The 16,111-nt window shown below is 55.1% G+C and overlaps 2 protein-coding genes across 5 annotated transcripts in view; one reads left to right on the top strand and one right to left on the bottom strand.

Annotated features, from left to right (window-relative positions):
- STX1A (syntaxin 1A) overlaps positions 1–253 on the top strand; it is a 254,155-nt gene extending 253,902 nt beyond the window's left edge. For all 3 annotated transcript variants that reach the window (XR_003370167.2, XR_003370168.2, XM_026659288.1), the window contains one exon: positions 18–253. Coding sequence is in view for 1 of the 3 variants with exons in the window: in XM_026659288.1 (XP_026515073.1) it covers positions 18–95 (78 nt within the window). In the remaining 2 variants the exon portion in view is untranslated. The remainder of the gene's footprint in view (positions 1–17) is intronic.
- A 5,323-nt stretch (positions 254–5,576) lies between these two features.
- BUD23 (BUD23 rRNA methyltransferase and ribosome maturation factor) overlaps positions 5,577–16,111 on the bottom strand; it is a 10,830-nt gene continuing 295 nt past the window's right edge. Inside the window, exons 2-12 of one of the 2 annotated variants that reach the window (XM_024209336.3) lie at positions 16,049–16,086; positions 14,878–14,973; positions 14,355–14,437; positions 14,112–14,208; positions 10,538–10,634; positions 9,496–9,546; positions 9,130–9,215; positions 8,780–8,825; positions 8,098–8,159; positions 6,397–6,486; positions 5,577–6,051 (exon numbers count right to left, since the gene is read on the bottom strand). In XM_024209336.3, the coding sequence (XP_024065104.1) occupies positions 5,997–6,051; positions 6,397–6,486; positions 8,098–8,159; positions 8,780–8,825; positions 9,130–9,215; positions 9,496–9,546; positions 10,538–10,634; positions 14,112–14,208; positions 14,355–14,437; positions 14,878–14,973; positions 16,049–16,086 (801 nt within the window). In that variant the 3' untranslated portion in view covers positions 5,577–5,996. The other variant, XM_024209338.2, reaches the window with a different exon arrangement.

Below are 16,111 nucleotides of genomic sequence, written 5' to 3'. Positions count from 1 at the left end.
TGGGGTGGCCTGAGCAGAAGAAGATCATGATCATTATCTGCTGCGTGGTCCTGGGCATCGTTATTGCCTCCACCTTCGGCGGCATTTTCGGATAGACCTTGCCAAGGCGAAACTTTCTCTGTAGACAATGCGATGGAGCTGCCGAGCTGTCAGGGCCCAGCCGCGCCCAAGGGGGACCAAGCCCTGCAGCCGCCAGGGAGGGGCCTTCCCAGCAGAATTTCAGTTTCTAATGCATGATCGTTTTGTAACACTGTGTGTACGGTGCGGTGCGTCTGTGTGGCGAGGGGGCAGGCGGCCAGTGTGGGGGGCTGGGACATGGAGGGAGCTGGGCCCGATGGAGGGCAGAGCACGCATGCGGCACTGAGCCTAAAGCAAGGCAGCCAGCTGGCGCAGTGGGGGGAGGAGGGAGGCAAGCTGCCCTCACGTAGTGAGTCTCCTAGCACTGTGCCAGGTGCAGGACAGCAGGGCATGCCAATGGCGCTGGGCGAGGGAGAGCAAGGGGCAGTGCTGTGTCCCCCCACAGAGCAGAGTGCTAGCCAGCCAGTCCCCACCCAACTTTGTAGCCTGGCACTGCCAGTGGGTGTTCAGTCATAGCTCCTGCATCTGCTCTGCCAGGGCATTACTGACAAAGTGCCACATCCCTCTGCCTGCTCCCTGCAGTGCCCCCCTCCCTAGGGTACGCCTGGCCTGCATCTACCCCCTGCTGCTCCCTGCAGTGCCCCCCTCCTCCAGCCATATCTGACACTGCACCCACCCCCGCTGCTCCCAGCAGTGTCCTCCTCCCCAGGGCACATCTGGCACTGCACCTACCCCTCTGCGGCTCCCTGCAGTGCCTCCCTCCGCCATACGTGGCACTGCACCCACACTGCTGCTTCCCGCAGTGGCCCCCCCCACCCCCGGAGCATTGCAGACAAAGCGCCACACACCCCACAGTGCCTCCCTTCCCCGGCCATACCTGGCACTGCTTCCACCCCGTTGCTTCCCACAGTGCCCCCCTCCCCAGAGCATTGCTGACAAAGCGACACACACACCCTGCCTGTTCCCCACAGTGCTCCCTCCCCCGGCCATACCTGCCACTGCACCCACCCCTGCCTGCTCGCTGCAGTGCCCACCTCCGCTGGCCCTGACCTCCCCTCTCTGGCTGTTTGGTGCAAGGCCCAGTCCCTGGTGCTGCCCCTTCCCCTCCCCTCTGGCTGGCTGCAGGGGGCTCATTTCCCTTTGCTGCTGCCCTGCTGTTGCTGGAGGGTGTTTTCCGCAAGGCTGGGCCTATGTTGCAGCCGTTCCTGTGTGGTTGGCTGGGCCCAGTTCCATGGGGGCCGGGGGGGGGTTTGTCGGGGTAGGACGGCGTGTGCTCTGCTGCACTGCCCCCCTGGCGAGCACTACGACCCTCCTGTGCTGATGTTTCCCAAGTGCTGGTGCAGGTTCCCTGGGGGGCTGCACCCCTTTAGAATCGGCCCACGGCATCAGCGCTCCCTGGGCTGCTCCATGCCCGCTTGGCCTTGGGGAGATGGGCAGCACCAATCAGGCAGATGGCAAGGAGCTTGGTGGCCACTGCATGCCTGGAGCCACCTCTGGGGCTGGGCAGGAAGCGGCTGACTTGCCTGTGCCACCCACCCAGGAAAGGGGATGAGGCCAGAGCAGAGGCTCAGGCTGTCCTGGGTGTGGGTCACTGGGCAGCCCTTCCAGTGCTGGGGCTCCTGCAGGCAGCTCTCGGCCCTGCCCCTAGCCCCCATCATCTGCCCCCACACCCACTGCGGTAAGGGGCACCAGGGCCCTGCACTGCCTTGTGGCTGCATTCAGCCCTCTGAGGCTGGCACATGGCGGTGGAGAGGTGACCGACTGCTTGGTGCTGCCCCGGAGAGGAATCCTGGCTGCTCTTTCCTGTCCCCCGCCCCGCTGGGCATGGCACTCTGAGCCCCACTCTCTGGGCCACGCAGAGCCCAGGCCTGGCCCCCGTCGCCCCTCCCCTGCGACAGACCTGGGCTCTGTGTCCCAACCGCGCTTGGTTCCCCCAACCCTGCTGTGTCTGGCCAGTTGGGGAAGGGTGCAGGCTGCACATGGGAGCCCGGCAGTCGCCCCCGCCCCCAGGCTGAGGCCCCCACGGAGCAGCCAGGCTCCTGAACTGCCAGTGGGCTGCTGCCGTTCAGTGTTGTAAGCTCTGTCTCTTCCAGCTCCCTAAGGGAGAGTGTTGCAGGGCTGGCTCTGTCCCTCCCCTAGCCGGGGCACCCCCCTCACCTCGGCTGTAATGCAAGAGCCATGCCAGCCCCCTGGCCTTCCTCTAGGGGGTGCCCCAACCTCGCCCCCAGCTCGTCAACACTGAGTGCTCAAGGGACCATTTCACCAAGCCATCCCTGGCTTCAGGGCACCACATCCCCCCACCCCGCCCCAAGGGCTGCGGTGGCAGCCTGCACACCTGCTGGAGGGAGCCCCCAGCGAGAGCCTGGCCCTCTGACCCTTCCCAGCCCTGCAGCTCTGTGTGCCCGGAGATACCTGAGAGCAAGAGCCCAGCTGGGCTCGCCTGCCTGGGGTGGGGCTGTGCCAAGGCCCTGCCTGGATCCCCACAGCGTGTGGAGAGGGGCTTGCCCTGTGCGTGGCAGGCGAGGGCTTTAACTGGAGTTGATCAGCCTATGCCAGTGCCAGATGGTCCGTCCCCAGGCTGGGGGAGCAGCCAGGGGAGCCGGGCCCCACAGACACCAGTCAGTATCCAGCATCAAGGCCTGACCTGCAACGGAGTCACCACCGCAGCTGTGGGGCTCTGAGGGTCTGTCCGTCCCTGCCCCACCCGGCCCACGTTTGGCTTCAGTCCTGCAATGCCATCACCAGAGCACCTGCTCCCTGGGAGACAGCCAGGCAGGGGCTATGCTGGCACCTCCTGGCCCCAAGGGCAGAGGGGAGCAAAGGGAGCACACCCCATTGAACTAGCATAACACCCCTTGAAAGCCAAATCCCCAGTGACTGCCTGAGGCTGCGCTGCGACTAGTGGCAGGGGTGGCCAGGGGGAAGGCTGCACAGGTGGGTTCTGTCATGCCAGTGTGTGTCACGCCCAGCTGTGTAGCTGGCCTGGGTCCAGCCTGGGTGGTGTGCTGCTGGGACTGTGGGGTCAGGGGTTGTGCCGCACGCGGCAAGCGCAGGGGCTGTGACCAGGTGCGACTCATACCCCCACCCCCAGCACTGCTGGGTGGGGCTGGCCCTTAGCACCCTGGGGAGGGGAGCCGAGGGGCTGTACCTGGAGGGTGACCAGCCCTAGCAGGCAGGGCTCACATGATGCCGAGATTTGAGGTAGGCAGGTGGCTTTCAGGAGATCCAGCTGAGCTGCATCCCACCAGGCTGAATGGAGACTGGGCTGACCCAGGCCTGCTGGGCACCATGTGCTGGGGCACAGTGGGACACTGGCCACCCAGCCTCCGCCTTGGTGTGATAACACCTGTGCTGCAGTATTTAGTCCCCATCCCCCTCCATAGGCCCCAACCTGCTGAGTTGGCCTAAATGAGTGTCCCCACCTTGCACCACCAGTACTGAAGGCCCTGCAAAGCACCTGCAATTCCCAGGGTGCCAGGTACAGCATGGGTATCAGGGTATATCTGGCTGCTGCCACATGAGGCGTAAACTCCAGCCCCCTTCCCCAGCAGCCCGGGGGCCACTGGGAGAGAAAAGCAGCATGTGTTTGGTTTTGGCTGGTGCTTGGCCAAGCTGCTGCTGGTGCCTGCAGCCGTGGCAGGGCAGGCCGAAGATCGCGCTAGAACAGCTGGGCTGGGCTCGGCTCCCTCCAGGTAACCAGCCTCTGGCATTGCGCAGCTTGAGTCCCACATGGGTTCTGGGCCTAACCCTGGTGTAGTCCTAAGCTGCTAGCAGCTACGTCACAGCAAGCTTGAGAAATGGGCAGGGTCAAGTGTCATCCTCCCCCTGGCCCTGGCAGCCCTGCTGGGGGAGAAGGGCTGCATATGGTCACACACGCTGCCTTTGGGCACATTCAGCCAGTGGCAGCTGCTCCTGGCCTAGGCTGGGGCCTGGATTCTAGGCACCAACGCATCTGCCCCCCTAGCAGAGAGATTTAATACTATGCTGCTTTGCTCTGCCTCATGCAAAGCCTGGCCCACGCGACCGCCAGGGAAGGGCTCCTGCCGTAGGCAAGCAATAACGGGCTGCCAGCATGACAGCTCTTGGTGAGCAAGGACTGGTGGTCGCCCCTTCAAAAAATGCAGCTGCTGTGGAGGCTGACCAGCTATTTCCTCCTAAACACCCCTTGCGGAGGCAGAAGGCTCCGCAGCACCTTTGCAGCCTTTAGTAGCAGGGCTAGAACACCGGCCGGGGTGAGCCAGACAGCCCTGCCTCCCATCCTCAGGTGCAGGGGCTGCATTAGACCCTGCTGCAGGGACTCTCTGCACTCAGCACACCACCCTGCTGCCAGAACAGCTGAGCATGCGTGGGGGGGGGGGGGGGGGGGGAGACGGACAGTGAGGAAACCAGCAATACAAACTGGGGACACAGCAATACAGCAAGTGGGCTTCTGCCCAGCTAGGGCTCCCCTCCCAGCAGCTGCTCTGTCAGGAGCTGACATAACCACCAACCAGTGGGGCTGAGAAGCCTACAGCAGGCACAGCTAAGGGCATTCTCTAGGGGATAGGGGAGGGAAGGTGGGTTGGTGCAATAGTGCAATCCCTGCACCTCGGGGAGCCCTGGCCTGTCCCACGAGGGGATGCAATTAGCCATGCTGGGTTTGGGCGTGGGGAAGATGTTTTACTTTTCCTTTGGAAACACATCTTTTCTCAAGAAGCATCTGTCCTATGTGCCCCTAGGCCTCCCAGCGCCAGGGGCTTGACACAGTATTTCAGGAGCAAGGGAGGGGAGGGGGTACATGCAGCTTTCACTCATACTGGGGATTTGTTTTTTAATTAATGTACTTGAAAGAGTTCAGAGCAACCCCTTGGTTGTAACGTCGCTGTACCGTGAGCTAAGTGTCCTTGTTTTCTATGTGGATCTTGAACCCGACTTGCTCTGTTCCCATGGTTAGAACAACATTGTACGTTGTCTCCTGTCTACGTCCAGCTCCCATCCCACCCCCAGCTCGCTCGTCGCCCCCAGCTTTGGGTGCAAAACAGCTTCCCATTTGGTGGAATTTTTATGTAGAATAAACATTTGTAGCCGTAAACCCAGAAGTGGGCTCCTCACTCTGTTGCGGCTGAGGGGAGGGACGAACAGAGGGCACCTCCACTGGCTGGCTGGGCCTGGCCGTGCTGCAGCCAGGAACAGAAGTGTTCCTCCAAGGGCCCGTTGAAGCCCTCAGCTAAAGGAGGAATGGGCTCCTGTGGGGTGGGCAGCATACAGCAGCCCCCCACCTCCAGCTGCCAACCCGAGTGCTGCAGAAGTGCTTATTCTGGTCCACTGGTGGGTTTTCTCAGTGCTCACTGAGCATATGCCACACAACCGGAGTATGTAACCTGCAGCAGCCAAGCAGAGGGCACAGCACTGTGCAAATACTCCTGTGAACCAGGGAGGAGCAGCGGAGACCAGCACTAGGTCCATTAGCCCTTGCTGTGTACAGAACCACCCCTGGAAAGATGACAGCTCTGCAGTACTCGGAACCAAGGGCCTATTTACTGAGTAGGCTGGAAGCTCAGCAGGAAAGGTCCCATCACCCAGGGCACTTTGCACCCAGTACTGGGGCAGGCTGCCCACCAGCGTTTCTGACCCCCCTCCATTTGGCTCTCATAACAGATGGCTAAAGAAAGGGGGTCTACAAGTGGCTGGCTCAATGTCAGCACCCAGCACATAAAAATAGATGCAGTGAGTCTGTTCCTGACCGGCATCATCCCATTAAATACGACCAGAAGCATCAAATGGGATCCTGGACAGCAGCAGAGATGGCCCAGCCTCCCGTTGCAAGGGCCACAAACAGACCCGCTCCATACAAGCAGCTTTCAGACCAGGGGGTCCATCCAGGGAAGTTCCACAGGGGCTGTTGCATGGCGACCACCGAGCTGGACTATGCGGGGTAGTCAGAAGCGAGGCCGCCGCTTTCGGCCAGTGTATCTCGTATCCGCCCTCACTTCCCTGCAGAGCACAGAACAGATCACGCTGTAGGGAGGGATGTGGGCTATAAGCGAATCAGGCCACAGAGCTGGAAGGGCCAGAGCCTCCACCAGGAGAGGGGTCAGCAGAAGCATTAGAACAGGCTTGCACCAGGACAAAAGGGCTGTGGCCATGCTGCCCAAAGGCAGGTAATGGCTACAGTGAAACTGAATTGCTGATGTCCTTGTTACCATGCCCTGAAACAATGGTGGTAGCCACTGTCTGCATGGGAGATAGAGGCGGCCGGGTTACAGCCCGTACAATGCCCGCTACTCGCTCCCTCCCACCCATGGGAACCCGGGCAAAGGGAGGCACCATGGTACGTACTTGCCCTGCCGCCGTCTGCGTTCCTTCTTCTCCAAGACCCAGTCCCGGCTTTTCTTTACAGACTTGCCTTTGGCATTTCTGAACCGTGTTCTACAGAGAAACAGAAATGATGGCGCTGATGGGGGTCCACGCAAGGAGGATCAGTCACTCCGCTGCCTCTGGAGGGCTCTGGGATTCAGTTCCTAGAACAGGACAGCTCTTGTTCCCATGTGTCAGGGCAGTGAGCACTGGCCAGTTATCCCCAGCCCCTCTCAGGCCAGCCAGGACAATGACAGGCCAGGTGCGGGGAAGGCTGGAAGCTACGGCAGCGAGAAGCGGCATGGGCAAGCAGCACTGGCCGAAGCAGGATGCAGATGCAGGCAAGGAAAATGGTGACAAGGCCTCAGTCAAGGCAACCCATGCCTCCAGCAGCGGGGCAGGGCTGAGTGCTTTCCCCATGTGCTCTGCGGGAGCACAGACAGGCAGGGCATCAGCACCACAGGGGGGTAGAATACTCCACAAAAAAGCAGTCAGCCGTCACCTCAGCTTAGAGAGGAATGCACCTGGGTGGGGACTGCGCATCCCAGCATGCAGGGCATTATCAGACTCTAGTCTGACAGCCAATTGGGAACCAGGGGTCTCCATGGGACATAACCCCTGATTACAGAGGAAGGCAACTGCATTCTGGTCTTTTTTAAGCAAGTTGCCAGGACGCTGCCTCGGTAATTAGGAGCCATACGCTGGGTACTGTTAAGGAGTGGAACAGTGTCAGAGGCAGGAAAACATGGCAACCAACAGCTCCTGGCAACCACGACGACTATCCTCTGGCTGGTGCTCTCAGTCTCTCCTACTGGCTGCAAGGGGAGCTTTGCCCTGCACCACCACCTAGGGAGGAGACATGCCAACAGCAGAGAAATGCACCATACCCAGAAAGCCCAGCATCACAAGAGACACGGCCAAACAGCTGAGAAGGAAGGGAATTTAGGGCTACACAGGGTAACTTACTGGCACAATTATACCAGTATGACTGCCCATGTGGACATTCTTATGCCAGTGAATGTCCCCATGCAGACAAGCCCTGGGCCGGCCGGCCTGAACAGTTACCACGCACTGAACTCCAAGAACACTGGGGAGAAAGGACATCTTAAAAATCCAACAGCCCCACTCCACTTCATGCCCAAACGCTCATGACTCAGCCCCACCCCAGAGTTCTCCCAGCCAAGATCAGGCTGGATGATCTAAGGTATAAACAAGCAGAACAGACCCCTTCGGGCCATCTTATATGCCATAAAGTAGCTAAATCTTCTGCTACTCCACAGTGGCCTAAACCATGCCAGCCCTGAGCTGGCTGACTGGAAATGGCTGGGTATACCTATCTCATAGAACTGGAAGGGACCCTGAAAGGTCATTGAGTCCAGCCCCCTGCCTTCACTAGCAGGACCAAGTACTGATTTTCCCCCAGATCCCTAAGTGGCCCCCTCAAGGACTGAACTCACAACCCTGGGTTTAGCAGATCAATGCTCAAACCACTGAGCTATCCCTCCCTCCCCAGGCCAAGGCAATCCTGAAACTGAGCACCCAGAGCTAGAGCCCTCCCACCGCAGGGTCCTGGCCCTCCAGCTCCCTGACTCCACAGGCCAGCGTCAGTGACACCCCCATCCCCACTAGCCAGGCCCCCAGAGGCGGTCTCTCTCCTGGGGAGGACCTTGGTGAACATGGTACCTTTCATTGGTGAACTTGGCCTGCTGGGACTCCTCTCCATCAGCGCACTCAGCACCAAGGGCCTGGAAGCACAAAGCGATGGGCCTCAGTGCCACAAAGCGCAGCACCAGCCGCCACTCCCGGGCAGAAGGGGGGCTCTGCAAGAGCGAGGACTGGAACGAGGCCCGACTCAGCAAGTCTCAGGGACAGGCTGCGCCGTAGGGAAGGAGCAAACTGACCTTCCAGTGCTTGAGGCAAAACCAGGCCAGCCCCGAGCTGGCTCAATGGAAGGTCTGGGACAGGATGAGCCAAGGTTAGGCAAGTGAGCAAGGCAATCCTGGTACTAAGGACACAGGGTTAGGCCCCTCTCCCATAGTGCTTCTGGGAAGGGACCAGTGCACGATGGGGGGCCACATCAGACTTCAGGCACAAAGGCCACTGGAGCTGCACAATCAGGGATGGCAATCAGCCCCTCTGTGCAGATCCCTTTTCCAAAGGTTTGATTCTGAAGCCCAGGTCGGCCCCCTGGCGGGACGATGTCACACAGCCTGCTGGAGCCTCTGGCCAGGCTCCCTCTGTTCAGGTTACCTAGCAACCACACCCACCAAAAGAGCATCCCTCAGCAGGAGACCCTGAGCACTCCGCCCCCTGCTCCCACCCACTTTGCCAGCTGCGCCATCGTCTCTGAGCCACAGCTCATTACCTTTGGTAACGCACCAGCCGTCCCAACAAAGAGACAGAGGAAGAACCTGAAAGAGTGAGAGAGAGGAGATGAGATTCCCGGGCCTCAGGTTGGGAGTCTGGGACTCTGAACATCCAGAGGCCTAGTCAAGAGCTTCCCACACAGCTTCCAGAAGCCGACTTGAGGCCAAGTGTCCTTCACAGATCAGTACCAGGGTCTGTAACAGGAACTCCTGCCTCTGTCATGGGGCAGTATTTCCATACGGGGGATACACACAGCCATGTCAGAGAGTCCAGTAAAGTAATACACTACAAGGCTCATCACAGCACAGGTCACACTCAGTGGCCTCAGCCCAGCAGGAAACAACTCACTTCTTGGCTTTGGCGCTGTTGGGATAATCCACCACCATTCCTCCCGTGAACCCTGCCTTCATGGCCTGCGCAGTGATGAGCTCCAGCTGGCAGAGAGAGAGAGAACATGCTGTCAGGAACTGTTCGGCCATCACCTGCCTGCCCATGGCTCCTCGAGGCCCCGGCTCTTCACCAGTACCAGTGAACAGACCTCTGGGAAATCTTGCAATCCAAATGCTCAACCCTGTTCTGTTGGGCCCTTAAAGCAGCCCATCTTCACACACCCACCTCAGCTCCCAACACCCCCTGGAAAAACAGCCAAGTTTTGAGCAGGGCTTCTCTGCCTCATCCCTCCCTGCATCCCCTCTCCCCGTCAGCCAAAGTCACCTGTTCTGAGTTTTCAGGGTACAACTGCAGGATGGCTCGGGATCCTCGGGCCTACAGGAAACAAAAGTGATTATAAACCCCTGTTCCAGACCAGGCTTTCCCTCCCGGCACACAGTCTCCCAGCCCAACATGGCATAATCAGAACTGGGAGTTCTTGCTAATGGTGCATGGACATTACTACCCACTACAGCCAGAATAGCCTGCTGGGGAACATCACCTGAAAGAGGACATTCTTTCCCTTGACATTCTGGGAGAAGGAAGGGGCGGCTGGCTGGCTGAGAAGGCACCACTTACCAAAACAGAATAAAGGGTTAAGAAAACTCACAGTTCCAGGGTAACTGCACCTGTTTCCCCCGAGATCCATCAAGGGCACCCAAAAGCTTCTAGCTCTCTTGGGCAGAGACCCCCGTCTCTCTCCCTCAGCCGGGTTTTTCCAAGCTGCACAGTTCACTGCCTACACCAGGGGTAGGCAACCTATGGCACGCGTGCCAAAGGCGGCACGCGAGCTGATTTTCAGTGGCACTCACACTGCCCGGGTCCTGGCCACCGGTCCGGGGGGCTCTGCATTTTAATTTAATTTTAAATGAAGCTTCTTAAACATTTTAAAAACCTTATTTACTTTACATACAACAATAGTTTATTATATATTATAGATTTAGAGAAAGAGACCTTCTAAAAATGTTAAAATGTATTACTGGCACGCAAAACCTTAAATTAGAGTGAATAAATGAAGACTCGGCACCCCACTTCTGAAAGGTTGCTGACCTCTGGCCTACACTGTGATATTCCCAGCAAGCCAGATGCCTAAACAGACCAGCGTCTGCGCTTTACTTTCGCTCCAAAGGCTCTGAACAGCGTATTTACCAGGAGTTACAAGTTACCACGCAGCTCTTTCTAAGCAAGCACATTTATTCTGACATTGCAGAGAAAACATATTAAAACAATACAAGGTTACATACAATCCCACCCACAATACACTAATTACAATAAGGTTTTTCAAGGACATTGCAGGAAATGGCCATATCTGTCACTCACCACTTACCAAGGCAGAATAAAGGGTTGAGAAGAATCGATACAGGCGTTTTGGGGGACTGTGTGTCTTCTTATCAGCATTACAGAGCCATTGCACTGCAGAAATACTGAAAGAGAATGCGTGACCTAAGTGACACTGAGCCACCAAGCCTCCCATGTGAGCAACCAAAGCCACATTCTTTAACAAAGACTCAAGTCCCCTAACATCCTCCTTCTACCAGTGCCCCTCATACCTATTCTATAGTCCAAGATAGCATGTGACGAACTGTTGGGCCCAAGACAACTACTGCATTTGCTTCATCAGTGCATTGCCTCCTACTTTTCAGGAGCAAAGGTGTTGTATAACCCCATTCTAAAGAGATGCTGTCTAGCTCAGGAAGTCACATATTTGATTTGCAAGTCACTTGGTGTACTTATCTGTCAGATCTAGATTCTGCAGAATGCAAGCTTTCATTCAGAGTTTCTAGTCCTTATGGTTACAAAACCTGCCAGATTTGAGTGGATGTAGTGCAACCGTAGACCATTGAAGACAGGAGTGCTGAGAGAGAGATTTATAGAAATGGTGGGGGTCACTCTGGACCCCAGCAATGACACCTCAAGGGCATTCGACAATAACCAGAGTCCATAATTGTGGGTGATGCTGTGTGAGGAAGTAGGAATTTCCTGTAGTATTATGGATCTTATCTGTGCCTCAGTTTCCTCCCGTACCTTCCACTGCTATTCAGCGGGGGCTAAAAGGCTAAGTCTGCTCTTGGGGCAGCAGGAGACATGGGATGGGTGGGTGGGGGGTGTCATCTCGCTGCCTGGGCACAATGAATTTTAAGGAACTGGCTGGAACCTGCTGAAACCAACCCATACCAATTGAGAATCATAGAATATCAGGGTTGGAAGGGACCTCAGGAGGTCATCTAGTCCAACGCCCTGCCCAAAGCAGGACCAATCCCCAACTAAATCATCCCGGCCAGGGCTTTGTCACGCCTGACCTTAAAAACCTCGAAGGAAGGAGCTTCCACCACCTCCCTAGGTAACCCATTCCAGTGCTTCACCACCCTCCTAGTGAAAAATTTTTTTCCTGTTATCCAACCTAAACCTCCCCCACTGCAACTTGAGACCATTACTCCTTGTTCTGTCATCTGCTACCACTGAGAACAGTCTAGAATAGATCCATTCTCTTTGGAACCCCCTTTGAGGTAGTTGAAAGCAGCTATCAAATTCCCCCCCCCCTTCTTTCTGCAGACTAAACAATCCCAGTTCCCTCAGCCTCTTCTCATAAGTCATGTGCTCCAGCCCCCTGATCATTTTTGTTGCCCTCTGCTGGACTCTTTCCAATTTTTCCACATCCTTCTTGTAGTGTGGGGCCCAAAACTGGACACAGTACTCCAGATGAGGCCTCACCAATGTCGAATAGAGGGGAATGATCACGTCCCTCGATCGGCTGGCAATGCACCAACTTATACAGCCCAAAATGCCGTTAGCCTTCTTGGCAACAAGGGCACACTGTCAACTCATATCCAGCTTCTTGTCCACTGTAACCCCTATGTCCTTTTCTGCAGATCTGCTGCCTAGCCATTCGGTCCCTAGTCTGTAACAGCGAATGGGATTCTTTCGTCCTAAGTGCAGGACTCTGCACTTGTCCTTGTTGAACCTCATCAGATTTCTTTTGGCCCAATCCTCTAATTTGTCTAGGTCCCTCTGTATCCTATTCCTACTCTCCAGCGTATCTACCACTCCTCCCAGTTTAGTGTCATCTGCAAATTTTCTGAGGGTGCAGTCCACGCCATCCTCCAGATCATTAATGAAGATATTGAACAAAACCAGCCCCAGGACCGACCCTTGGGGCACTCCGCTTGATATTGGCTGCCAACTAGACATGGAGCCATTGATCACTACCCATTGAGCCCGATGATCTAGCCAGCTTTCTAGCCACCTTATAGTCCATCCAGCCCATACTTCTTTAACTTGCTGGCAAGAATACTGTGGGAGACCATATCAAAAGCTTTGCTAAAGTCAAGGAATAACACGTCCACTGCTTTCCCCTCATCCACAGAGCCAGTTATCTCCTCATAGAAGGCAATTAATTTAGTCAAGCATGACTTGCCCTTGGTGAATCCATGCTGACTGCTCCTGATCACTTTCGTCTCCTGAAAGTGCTTCAGAATTGATTCCTTGAGGACCTGCTCCATGATTTTTCCAGGGACTGAGGTGAGGCTGACTGGCCTGTAGTTCCCCGGATCCTCCTTCCTCCCCTTTTTAAAGATGGACACTACATTAGCCTTTTTCCAGTCATCCGGGACCTCCCCCGATCGCCATGAGTTTTCAAAGATAATGGCCAATGGCTCTGCAATCACATCCGCCAACTCCTTTAGCACCCTCAGATACAGTACATCCGGCCCCATAGACTTGCACTCATCCAACTTTTCTAAATAGTCCTGAACCACTTCTTTCTCCACAGAGGGCTGGTCACCTCCTCCCCATGCTGTGCTGCCCAGTGCAGAAGTCTGGGAGCTGACCCCAAAGAGGCAATGGGAAGCCCCAGTGACCAGACAATTCACACCTAGCAAACAACCATCAAGAGGAAGTTTTCCCCCCCACCTCTCAGCAGGGAAGCTGAACAGAGGCCAGCTCCAGAACAAGGGACTAAGAGGTACCAGGCAGGGAATAAAGAGTAGCTTTTGGGAGAGGCTGGGCTGCTTTCCCTGTGGAGGGGCAAAGGGACCGAGAGCCTAAAATGGAATCTGGAGCAGCTTGGCTGGCGGATTGCTCTGGCCTGACCAGATGCACTATATCTTAACCTTGATTTCTCTGTGCTAACCTAAGGACTCCCGACGATGCGTTCCAGATGACTAATAAACCCTATTCTGCTTTGAAAATGCTGCCTGGTGTCACTGCAAATACCTGCTGAGGTGCAGTAGTCCCTGACCAGTGTAAAAGTGTGACCAGAAGTCTAGCGCAGTCGGACTCACTATGGTGTGAATCACAAGTGCTGGACCCAGGGGCACATCAGAGGCGGTGAGGCTGCAGGCCTGCGCTGAAGAAAGATTGGGGCCCTTTGGGGATCTGGCACACCAAAGGGGTTTAAAAGCTGGGGCACAGCACAGATCCTATGGATCTGTGACATGCTGAATATAACAGCAGCATTAACTAGCGAACAGGTTATATACTTGGGCAAACCACCCGTTAGTGTCAGTGGGAGCCCCTCTGTGGCTCAGGGGTTCTGACCCTTCCCATCCCTCCCCAAATGAGCACCATGCCCATGATCTAGTTTCTTATGCCATGCTCAGCACAGGTAGTCAGCACCTTCTGCTAGCCTTAGTTATCAGTGACTCTCAGCCATTCCTCGATTTTTGGATAAGCCATTCCCTGTTTTCACAGTCCAGTATTATGAGAGTCAAAGGTAATTTTCCAGCAGCTGCTCCCAAATACGGGAAGAAGCATCCCTAATTCAAAGCCTGTCCAAATTTCAACAACCTGCTATGGTGTGCAAGCTGTGGTAAGGCCAGCTAACAGGGCCAGGCTTATGTTGTGTCTTCCTGCTAGGCAGAGCTCTGAGAACTAAGAGAAGAAAGCAAAGAGCAATGTCTTACCTGACACAGCCATCAAACATGCCTGGCCTGAAGGGAATCCCCTGCCCCATGTCTGCAAGGATGAGGTCTCCTTCCACCTCTCTCTCCATAGCAACATCTGCACAGCACAAAAGACAAGTCAGGCAGATGGCGACAAATCTTCAGATCAGTACCCAGGGCTGCATTTTATACATTTCTATCCCTCCCACTGCACATACGTATTGTCTGCCCACTAGGGCATGCCGTGGAAGAGAATCTGCTTACCCAGCATGGCAGAACTGATGTCCATCCCAACCCAGTGATGTCCCTCTTCAGAGATGTAATCTCCACTCAAACCAGAGCCACAGCTAAAAGCAAAAGAACAGGTCTTAGAAATACAGATCAATCCCAATATCCAGCCCTTTTACTGACTGTGACAGGTTGCATCACAGAAACCCCCTGGAAGCTGCCACCTGATGTGCCAAGACTACTTCTGCCCCTGCTTTCCTGCCCTGGCAGCTTAGGACTTCAGTGCCCTGCCTGGTTTGAGCCAGACCCGCTAGCCTGCTGCAAACCCAGACCCAGGGTCTGAACCACGTCCCCTAACAGCTGTAGGCTTAACTGAAAGCAACTTAAAGGGGGTCTAAAAACCAAATAAATCCATTTTACCCTGTATAAAGGGTAAACTCATAAATTGTTCGCCCTCTATAACACTGATAGAGAGATATGCACAGCTGCCAGTGAGGTAAGGCGGGAGGAGGAAAGCAGCATCCTTACAGTTCTACATGGCTCATATGCAGGGTCTTACCCAACATCCAGAAGGAAACATGGCTGATCTTCTGGCAAGCCCAAAAGCTCCACAGCCCGCTCTGACATCTGTGACTGGATCTCAATCATTCGAGAGCTGAGGAGAAAGAATCCTCCTTAGAATCATAGAATCTCAGGGTTGGAAGGAACCTCAGGAGGTCATCTAGTCCAACCCCCTGCTCAAAGCAGGACCGATCCCCAACTAAATCATTCCAGCCAGGGCTTTGTCAAGCCTGGCCTTAAAAACCTCTAAGGAAGGAGATTCCACCACCTCCCTAGGTAACCCATTTCAGTGCTTCACCACCCTCCTAGTGAAAAAGTTTTTCCTAATATCCAACCTAGACCTCCCCCACTGCAACTTGAGACCATTACTCCTTGTTCACATGAAAACAGTAATGAAATATCTAAGTGGCTTCTGCTACCCAGAATAAAGTCACAGCCAAGGTAACTTCTGGCTCAGACCTTAGTTATTCATGAAGACAATGTAGTATTTGGAAGCACAAGGAAAGGCCTAAGATGGGAACCGGGCTTGTGGTGGAAATTTCTGCATTCCTTTGGGGGCCCATGGGCCCTGCATAAACTGGCTTAGGCTTTTTTCAACCACCTGCTCTTTAGTACCATTGGTCAATACAGCTCTCCACATAATTACTAAGACTGAAGTCAGGCACTCAACTTTGCCTGCTCTACCATTCCTCAGGAGTTAATAGCTAAGAGCACTGCGGCAGATTTCATGCTCACTATGGGGATAGCTGCGCAGTACAAATGGAGAACGCTTGCTGGGAGCAGATTTAAAAATTTTATTAAGATGATGTTAAAAAAAAAAATAGTGAACAGAGTTTGAGCATAGAAGTTTCTGGTTATCAGGGAATAACATACAGATTATCGAGGGTGCAAAGTTTGGCTTTACTACTGCACAGGAGACAGCTTCACACCCATTAACGTCAGCAGAGCAGCTGCACCACAGACCTGCTTGAGATTTTTCACCATGCAATTTAGTTCAGATTGCATTTCTTGGTGCACACTGACACTTTTTGGGACACACGGCAAACGGCACTCCAGATGCTCTGGACATCAGCACAGAGATGGGACAAGACCCATCCTCACCACCTCCACTAGGGACTGGCCATGTGCACCACAGCAAGGGAGCAAACATACAGGGGAAGCGCCCTTACTTCTGGGAGTATTTCCGGGCCTCCGCCTTATCGTAGAACTGCAACAAAAACAAAGCGCGTGAA

The sequence above is a fragment of the Terrapene carolina genome, unplaced genomic scaffold (genome assembly GCF_002925995.2).
Source record: "Terrapene carolina triunguis isolate 2854851 unplaced genomic scaffold, T_m_triunguis-2.0 Scaffold620, whole genome shotgun sequence".
NCBI classification, from domain to species: Eukaryota; Metazoa; Chordata; order Testudines; family Emydidae; genus Terrapene; species Terrapene triunguis.
Note: the sequence above shows the minus strand (reverse complement) of the source record. Positions and strands in the feature narration are given on the sequence as shown.